The sequence below is a fragment of the Salmo trutta genome, chromosome 2, assembly GCF_901001165.1.
Source record: "Salmo trutta chromosome 2, fSalTru1.1, whole genome shotgun sequence".
In the NCBI taxonomy this organism is placed as follows: Eukaryota; Metazoa; Chordata; class Actinopteri; order Salmoniformes; family Salmonidae; genus Salmo; species Salmo trutta.
In genome coordinates this window covers 17977732-17987637 of record NC_042958.1, presented here as the reverse complement: position 1 = coordinate 17987637, position 9906 = coordinate 17977732, and the positions used below count along the sequence as shown (strand labels likewise).

The window sequence follows — 9906 nt, the reverse complement described above, 5'->3', positions numbered from 1 at the left end:
TGCGAAAAGTCATCTAAAGGAGAGATCCTTGTTGAAAACCTACTCCAAAGCGCTCAGGACCTCAGACTGAGGCAAAGGTTCACCTTCCAACAGCACAACAACCATAAGCACACAGCCAAGACAACACAGGAGTGGCTTCAGGACAAGTCTCTGAATGTCCTTGAGTGGCCCAGCCAGAGCCCGGACTTGAAGCCGATCGAACATCTCTGGAGAGACCTGATAATAGCTGTGCAGCGACGCTGCAGAGAAGAATGGGAGAAACTCCCCAAATGCAGGTGTGCCAAGCTTCTGGCGTCATACCCAAGAAGACTCAAGGCTGTAATCGCTGCCAAAGGTGCTTCAACGTAGTACTTAGTAAAGGGTCTGAATACTTATGTAAATGTTATATTTCATTTATTTATTTTTTTGCTAATTTGCTAACATTTCTAAAAACGGTTTTTGCTTTGTCAGTATGGGGTATTGTGTGTAGATTGATGAGAATAATTTTAAAAACTATTTTATCCATTTTAAAATAAGGATGTAACGTAACAAAATGTGGAAAAAGTAAATGGGTCTGAATACTTTCCGAATGCACTTTATGTGTACTGAGATTCATGATCAAGGGCTGCCTCGCTGCAAGGTGCTGCCTCATAATGGCGTTGATGAGAATGTTGAAGGCAACAACGGATATTGGTGGGCTGACTTGTGATGTTTCTTAAAATTTAGAGTTAAACAATTACACCATAACTAGAGGTTATCTACAACCACACTAGGGGTCGTTTGATACTGCAGGTTGTTCAACCAAATATAGTGTCCTTGCTATCAGGGATCCTTGAGACGTCGCAACTCTGACATCACCTCATTGAAGTTGCCATTTTAACTGGTAAGGGTTAAGGTTAGGGTTAGGGTAGGGGTTATGGTTTGTGGTAAGGACGTCCCAAGGATCCAGGTTTGCACTAATATATGGGCGTAAATCGTTTTTGACACTACTAATTTAACACTGGTGATTTTCCTGTGCACTGTTTTTTCAAGAGGCCACCTAATTTGGCCACAAACTTTAGTAACCTGCACACAGCCAACTCGTTTGTTCAACCCACTTGGCCGCAGAACAAGACCCACCAATTGGACATTGTTGGTGAACTAGGCCTATGTCCCCACTGTCCCCCGGTGTGGTCGGTCATGCATGTGACGTGTGGTCGGTCATGCGTAACGTGTCCGACCCCAGCCAGACCTGGATGCCTAACAGTAATCTTCTATACTGGCCGGTGTTTCCTGAGGCTCGTGCGTGTGATCTGGCTCTCGGTCCAGTCCGCTACACTTGCGCGCAGTGTGTCAGTGTCCGGGTCTCGCTGCCTGTTGGCGACGGGTGGGACGAGGGAAGGGAAAATCCAGGACCGTTTTTACATACTCAATGGTTGACTGACGACGGACAGATACGGTTCTCTCAAGATGGTGGGGCGTACAAGCAATGGAACTCACAATTATGCATGCGATCCTGTTGCACCGGGTGTGGCCGGACGCATGAGGGAATCGGGCACGGTAAGTTAGCTAACCAACTGTGTACACTTACTTATAGCCTAAGTGTACTATGACACGATGTCAGGACCATTATGGCACGGGACATAATGGACTTGGGCTATTCGTGTGTTAGAAATGAAGTAGGCTATCAAGTACTTTCTCCCAGTTTACTTTTTGTGGCTGTAGTGAGGTAAGCATGGATCATGAAATTCAACCCAAGACAGCTAAAGTTGTCTCTGACTATGAGACAGTGTCCTATATGTTTTTGAACTTTTATTTCAAGATGAAAAGTCTAGGAGACTCTTACATGAAGTGGTTGAAAGTGAGAAAGAAAGTGAGAGGATTGTCTGGGGTAGAGAGAAGTAAAGATAGAGACAGATGGAGAGAGAAGTGTACAGTTCAGCAAGATCCACTTCGTCCTGTTCCTGCTGCTTCATATAAATAAAATAAGGTCTATTCTGTGCATCAGTGTAATTCAGTGGAAAACAGATACTGTTCCCTGTATATTCTTAAATGTGTTCTCTCCTCTTTTCTCCCATAACAACTGATCCCCAAAAGCACTGGATAGGTGTGTCTACTGCTGTAAAAGCCTTCTGCTTTCACCTATCCTGATGTGGTCAAAGAGGAAAGGGGACAAGAAACAGAAGCTGGTTAAGACTGTTGGGACACCGCACAGGGAGGAACCTCAATGTGCATGTATCATATTACTTTCACCTATATTGTGTTTTCAGAGGAGAGGAGAGCAACTGTAGACTATTGAGATATAGCCTCATAGACACTGATGCTCAATGCCATCCTTCACTGATGGTCCTAGCCAGCTCAGCCAATCCTTGTCCTCCATGCAAATGATACAGTGGGATCTGTGCACTGATTGGAGCTCTCTCATATATTTGTCGTCGCCATGGCTAGAGTTTGGAGGCGCTTGGCTGCTGGTCTGTGAGTGAGAGATCACTCTGCCAAATAGAGGAGGAGAGAGGGATGGAAGAGGTGGAATAGAGGGAGGGAGAGAGGAGGGCAGAGTGGGTGGGGATACAGAGGGAAGTGAAGAGGGAGGGGGAAAAGGCAGAGGGAGGAAGAGAGGGCGGTAGAAAGAAATAGAGAGAGCGAGAGAGGGATCATCTCACTGATGCTGAGTCACAGACAGGGGGTTCAGCCGCCGTATCCCATGAGCCTTTAGGGGAAACATGGAGGAGCTCGAGCACACCTGCCCCCAGCCGCGCACGGTAGGGTGTGTTTGTGTGTGAAGGAGAAAAATAGGGAGAGGCTGGCTAGTCTTCTTGTTGTTATGAAACAAATCGACTGTCTATGTGTGTCTTTGCGGGATGCTCTGAGTGCTGAATGGACTGTGTGTCTGTGTGGAGGGTGGGGGGTTGGGCGTGTTTCGCAGTATTGGCAGGGGTGTGTGTATGTGTGGGCATCGGCAGCCTGGCATAGATCTCCTGATGAGGACACAAAAGCGCAAGGATACAGAGGGGCGATGCTAGCTCCATGCCAGCTCCATTCATTCTATCTTTCTCTCTCTGTCTTTGTTATTCCCTTTTATTCTTTGTGCCTCTCCTTCTCTTCATCATATCCTCCTCCCTATTCCCACATCCCTGTGCCTCTCCCTCTCTTTCTATCCTCCTGTGTGCTACCATCACAGCGTTGTGGTGTTTTTTCAGTTGAGGTTTTTAGTGTGGTTTTTTTCGTAGTTAATCCTTCTTAGACCAGATGTTCTCTGCTTGTGCCAGTTTCAGGGCTTTAGTGAGCACATTCGCTGCGGTCACTCTGATCTGTCGATCGTCCGAGGCCACCGCCTGCCCTTTGTCCACACTGGGCTCCTCCCCCTTCTCACCTTGCAGTGGATTGTGGGAGAAACGTTACCTCAGTGCGTCCTCTTCACTGTTCTGTTCTGTCCGATCTGTTACTATGGGGATGGGAGCTCCCAAGACGGTTGCTAGCCAAGACCATCTGATGATGTTATGATCATCTCCACCTCCTTTCTGTTCTTCCTCATCCCTTATCCAAATGGAATATGTAGAGGTGGAACTACCTTTAAATATTCAGTGTTATGGATGACAAATGTAGACAAAGGTATTAATATGAACAATCTAAGATCCCATTATCCTTAGAAATCAAGAAACCATGGTTTCTATGTGGCCCTCTAGAGTAGACTGTGCTGTGTGTTTTGTGATTTATGGTTACTGTTCAGTCTCTCGCTCTCTATGAGATCTAGTCTCCCACGGTAACATATAGGTTACATCCAGTGTGTCTCTCAGTTCTCTCGTGTGTTTGGGAGTGGATCCATGAAGTTACTGGGGACAGAAAGTCATGCATGTTCCAATTCCTCTTTCTCTCCTCCCCTAGAGAGAGAGATGGAAAACGAGGTGTTGGTAGAGGGAGGGATGAAGTTCCATTTTAGCCCGTAGCAGATCAATAGCACTGGGTGCTGCTCGTTCCCTCATGTAATCAATAGTTGTGATAGAGAATAGATATCAGGCCTGATCAATAATCTAATTACTGGAAATATGCCGGAGAGAGACAGGGGATGACTATCAAGAAGGGGACACGAATGTCATTCAACTTTCCTTCTCTCCTCTCTTTATCTGTCACTATCCTTTCCTGTATCTCCTGTTCCTCTCTTCATCCCCCTCTCAAATCATTTTTTTCAGGTTTTATCACATTATTTCCCTCCTTTTCTTCCCCTCCTTGACACACTCTTCACCTATCATGTTGCGTCTCTGGGATTCCATACCATTTTTGGTTTGTTGAGAGGAGTGAGAGTTTTGTAGGGGTTTGAATTTGATGCATGTGCTGTTCTAATATGCTGCTGTTAGCACTATTATACTGAGCAAAAAGCACTTTACAGTTAAATCTCTCTCTCCTCCCTCTCTCAGATGCTGACTGAGCCTGCTCTCTTTGCTAAGGACACCAGCTGTGAGTGTCGCGCCCCTCATGAGAGACTCTCCATTGCTCAAGCCCGCAGAGGGACCCCGGGTATACCTCCTCTCGTCCTCTGTTACACGCCCCTCTCATCACTCTTTTCTCACTATTCCTCCTCATTCTTCATCCTCTCTTCCTACCATCCTCAGCATCTTCCCTCATAGCCATCTCTTCTTCTTTTCCGCATCCTCTCCTCCTCACATTCACTTACCTTCTCCTCTCCTGATGATGTTGTATGTGTTGGATGTACACTGTGTGTGTCCTCTACAGTAGACCGTCCAGTGCGTGTATATGCAGATGGGATATTTGATTTGTTCCACTCCGGCCATGCCAGAGCTCTGATGCAGGCCAAGAACCTCTTCCCCAATGCATACCTCATAGTGGGAGGTATGCACACACACACACATGCAGATATGTACACAAACACACACATTCATAAACATGTGGATATAATGACTCTTAGTATGAATAACTCATACATGTTTTGCTATCTGTTTCTTTGTACCTTTGTGACTGTTTCATGTGTCTGTGTGTATGTTTTTGTGTGTGTGTGTGTGTGTCAGTGTGTAGTGATGAGCTGACCCATAAGTATAAGGGTTTCACTGTGATGACGGAGGATGAGAGGTACGAGGCTCTGAGACACTGTCGCTATGTCGACGAAGTGGTCCGAGATGCACCATGGACGCTCACACAGGACTTCCTGGAAAAGCACAAGGTGCGTGTGTGTGTTTGTCTATTCCCATCAAAGCTCTCTGTGTGTTTGTGTGTGTGTGTGTAAAGACTATTTGATGCATGCAGGCATGTCTCTTTTCTGTGTGTCAGTTTATCTGCATGCGTTTTTCATTTTGTTTCTCCCGTGCTGTGTGTAGACACTGTATATAGATTGTGTATAGACTTTTATAGAGAATGTGTAGAAACTGTGTAGAGATGGGGTATAGACTGTGTAGAGACTGTGTAGAGACTGTATAGAGATTGTGTAGAGACTGTGTAGAGATGGGGTATATATTGTGTGTAGACTGTGCAGAGACTGTGTAGAGATGGGGTCTATATTGTGTGTAGACTGTGCGGAGACTGTGTAGAGATGGGGTATAGACTGTGTAGAGATGGGGGTATATATTATGTATAGACTGTATAGAGATTGTGTAGAGATGGGGTATATATTGTGTGTAGACTGTGTAGAGATTGTGTAGAGATGGGGTATATATTGTGTGTAGACACTGTGTAGAGATGGGGTATATATTGTGTGTAGACTGTGTAGAGATGGGGTATAGACTGTGTAGAGATGGGGGTATATATTATGTATAGAGATTGTGTAGAGACTGTGTAGAGATGGGGTATATATTGTGTGTAGACTGTGCAGAGACTGTGTAGAGATGGGGTATATATTGTGTGTAGACTGTATAGAGATTGTGTAGAGACTGTGTAGAGATGGGGTATATATTGTGTGTAGACTGTATAGAGATTGTGTAGAGACTGTGTAGAGATGGGGTATATATTGTGTGTAGACTGTAGAGACTGTGTAGAGATGGGGTATATATTGTGTGTAGACTGTGCGGAGACTGTGTAGAGATGGGGTATAGACTGTGTAGAGATGGGGGTATATATTATGTATAGACTGTATAGAGATTGTGTAGAGACTGTGTAGAGATGGGGTATATATTGTGTGTAGACTGTGTAGAGACTGTGTAGAGATGGGGTATATATTGTGTGTAGACTGTGCAGAGACTGTGTAGAGATGGGGTATAGACTATGTAGAGATGGGGGTATATATTATGTATAGACTGTATAGAGATTGTGTATAGATTCTTGTCTTGTGTTCTGATTGTTTCTCAGATCGATTTTGTGGCTCATGACGATATCCCATACTCCTCAGCAGGAACTGAGGACGTCTACAAACACATCAAGGAGGCAGGTGAGTGTGTGTGTGTGTGTGTGTGTGTGTGTAGCTGTATTTATGATCAGTGTATGTGTTCCTGTGTGCGTGTTTATAATGTATGTGTGTTCATGTTCGTCCATGTGTATTTATAATATGTGTGTGCGTGTTCATGTGTGTGTATTTATAGTATGTGTGTGTATTTATAATATATTTATAGTATGTGTGTATGTGTGTGTTCATGTTCGTCCATGTGTGTGTATTTATAGTGTGTGTGTGTGTGTGCTCATGTTCCTCCTCGTGTGTATTTGTGTTTGTGTGTGTATTTGTGTATTTATAATGTGTGGGTATTTAAAATGTGTGTGTGTGTTCCAGGCATGTTTGTGCCAACTCAGCGGACAGAGGGTATCTCGACCTCTGACCTGATCACTCGTATCGTACGAGACTACGACCTCTACGCTAGACGCAACCTACAGAGGGGCTACACCGCTAAAGAGCTCAATGTCAGCTTCATCAACGTAAGTGTGTGTGTCGACCTTAAAAATAACGTATGTGTACTCCGTACATTGGGAACGTAACTGACGTCTTTCAATGAACACACAAACAGACATACAGTATGTTCTGTCTGTATTTGTTGAGAGACACAGACAGGTAACTGACAAAATAACAGAAACACCTGAGTTAATGAGGGATACAAAGTATATTGAAAGCAGGTGCTTGCACACGGGTGTGGAATTAACATCCCATCATGCTTAGGGCCATGTATAAAAATGCTGAGCAGGCACTGTTGCCCATTATTTTGGCTACCATGGATGGCTAGAAGAAGAGATCTCAGTGACTTCGAAAGAGGGAGGATGGTTGGGGCACGTTTGGCCGGAGCTTCAGTGACGAAGACTGCTCAACTTGCTGATGTTTCACCATATGCCATGACCGTCTGTCACCAGCTCTCAACCCAACTGAACACTTATGGGAGATTCTGGAGCGGCGCCTGAGACTGCGTTTTCCACAACCATCAACAAAACACCAAATGATGGTATTTCTCGTGGAAGAATGGTGTCACATCCCTCCAATAGAGTTCCAGACACTTATAGAATATATGCCAAGGTGCATTGCAGCTGTTCTGTGGTGGCCCAATGCCCTTTTAAGATACTATGTTGGGATTTCCTTTATTTTGGCAGTTACTTGTATGTCAGTTGCGTTCCTACAACATTCCTACAACCTTTCTACAACCTCCCTACAACCTCAGGAGAAGAAGTACCGCCTGCAGAACCAGGTGGACCGTATGAAGGAGAAAGTGAAAACGGTAGAGGAGAAGAGTAAACACTTTGTCTACCGCGTGGAGGAGAAGAGCCATGACCTCATACAGAAGTGGGAGGAGAAATCACGGGAGTTCATCGGTAACTTCCTGGAACTGTTCGGCCCAGATGGAACATGGGTAAGCTAAAGCCTGTCTCTAATGCGCCACACATGGACAAATTCCAATCACTCATCTGACATTTCACTTCTTTGTTCGCAAATCTGATCTATGAACCCAAAACTGTGTTTAGTTTCTACCTCTAGCCTAGTCCTAATCTTTGAGGAGATAGTTCTCTCACAAACCTCTCTCTCTCCTTACCTTAACAGAAACAGGTGTTTAGTGAGCGTAGTGGTCGGATGATCTCCTACGCCCTATCACCCCACGGGTCGCCTAGTAACAGTCCCCCCCGGCAACTGTCTCTGTCTCGTTCCCCGTCTCCCCCCTCGCGCTGGCTTCACCCCCGACCAGCCTCCCCCTCCTCACCCAAAGGGGCTTCCGCCTCTTTCAGTAGCATGAGTGAAGAAGATGAGAACGAGAAGTAGGGGTTCTGGACTGTGGAACAGACACTTGACACCACGCATATACACACACACACCTAACAGCTGATGCCATGCATACACACACACACCTAAGACCACACACTCACATACTGCCTGAAAGGTGCTGTCACGCACACACTCATTCTCTCTCTCTCTCTCCGACATCCCCTTCCACACACTGGCAGCAATGACTGGATGCTGAAGTTGTAGATATGCAAGACAGAAGGGGGTCATGGGAAGTGTAGTGCTGTAGCACGAAGAAGCCATTAGTCTCTGTTGCCTGGGAAACAAAGCAGACAGGAGTGTAGAGAACAGAAGATGATGCGGCTGACCTGTTTTTGATTGCTCAGGTCTGACAGAGACGGTAAATAAAAGAGCGCCTGTTGATCATATCATTCCATCATTTTATGTCCTCCTTTTTCTCTATCCTTTCTTTTGGTTTTAAATCTCATGTTATGGTCATATTTTAGAGAAAAACTAGGGTAAACATGATAGAAGATATTTTCTGCAGTTTCACAACAGTCGTCTGCAGTGTGACTATTTGCATTGTGGTATTACGTGAGTAGCAGGGTTGGGGTCAATTTCCAAACCAAATTCCAATTTGAAATGTTCCTAATTGAAAAGAATCAGAATTTTAGTGTACTTCCTGAATTGAAATGCCCCCAACCCTGGTGAGTAGACCTACACCATTACAGAACTCTCCAGATAGACTGAATTTATAGACAAACCGACACAGTTTTCTATACAATAAGAGAATAGACTGTCTGCATCATTCTGTTTCTAATTGCATCATTCTGTAATGTGATGCATACTGACTGTGCCCTAGTTTGTAGATTTAAGAGAGAAACACTGTCCTCTAGAGGAGTAAGTAACTGCAGCCTTCCTGGGAGACAAGAGGCCACTTTAGACTACGGAGATGCACCCCACAGAATCACAAATAATTCTGTACCAGATTATTTGCCATAGCAACTGGTCTCCATCATAGGCAGAAGTGTTGCCTCCCGCAGTGTTAAATGTTCCAGCATAGGTCTGAGATTTCCGAGACTACATAGCAACACAAATTAATGGATGTTACATTTCAACAACGGTAACACCATGGAACTCAGTACGTGATTGGTGATTGCATAATGAACAGAACACTTGGAACTTTAGTATCAGGGATGTCCCCCCCCCCCCTTTCCCAATATGGCCGCCTGCCCGGCCCATCAATTGTAAACAGTGCTTTCAACTGGAGAAACTGATCTGTCAATATATTTGCTTTTAGAGAATGTACAATTGTGACAGAAGCCTTCCTTATTAGAAACGAGAGATCAAAGGTTGTATAGTACAGGGATGGCCAGTGTTATCCACAAAGGGCTGTGGTCCTAGAATCAGGTGTTATAACTTGGCTGGAATAAAAGCCTGCACCCACACTGGTCCTTTGTGAATAAGATTGACCCGCCCTGTTGTAGTAGAATCATTGTGCTCTCCTCTTGCTAGTCACATGACGCAGAACTGTTCTTCAACTCGATGTCTCTCGCTACGACACCTCACAGGCCACAACTGTTCCACAGCGGAAACCCACATAACATCACTTCCTACCACACCTCCTGATCCACCTTAGAGACGTTCTTGTCCTGTATGCATTATATGTAATCCTGCACTGTGTGTACAAGATTGGGAATGTGTGTTTCTGTTTGTATCGTCTTATTTTCTAATGTATAATTCCTCATGGCGTAATGTGTAAATAAATAGAAAATGAAAGTAATTGAAAGAGAAGCAGATTGGTGATTGAGAGG

At 44.8% G+C, this 9906-nt stretch overlaps 1 protein-coding gene across 2 annotated transcripts; it reads left to right on the top strand.

Moving 5' to 3' along the window:
* Positions 1 to 976: 976 nt before the first annotated feature.
* Positions 977 to 9875, top strand: LOC115152414 (choline-phosphate cytidylyltransferase B). 2 transcript variants are annotated; one of them, XM_029697271.1, is made up of 8 exons: positions 977 to 1518; positions 4374 to 4473; positions 4690 to 4806; positions 4983 to 5134; positions 6253 to 6331; positions 6668 to 6810; positions 7539 to 7727; positions 7916 to 9875. In XM_029697271.1, exons 1-8 carry the CDS (start codon positions 1429 to 1431, stop codon positions 8129 to 8131), a joined length of 1086 nt encoding a protein of 361 aa, XP_029553131.1. In that variant the 5' UTR covers positions 977 to 1428; the 3' UTR covers positions 8132 to 9875. The 2 variants fall into 2 exon arrangements, with proteins under 2 accessions (XP_029553131.1, XP_029553140.1); XM_029697280.1 differs by lacking the exon at positions 977 to 1518 and adding an exon at positions 2581 to 2720.
* Positions 9876 to 9906: the final 31 nt, after the last annotated feature.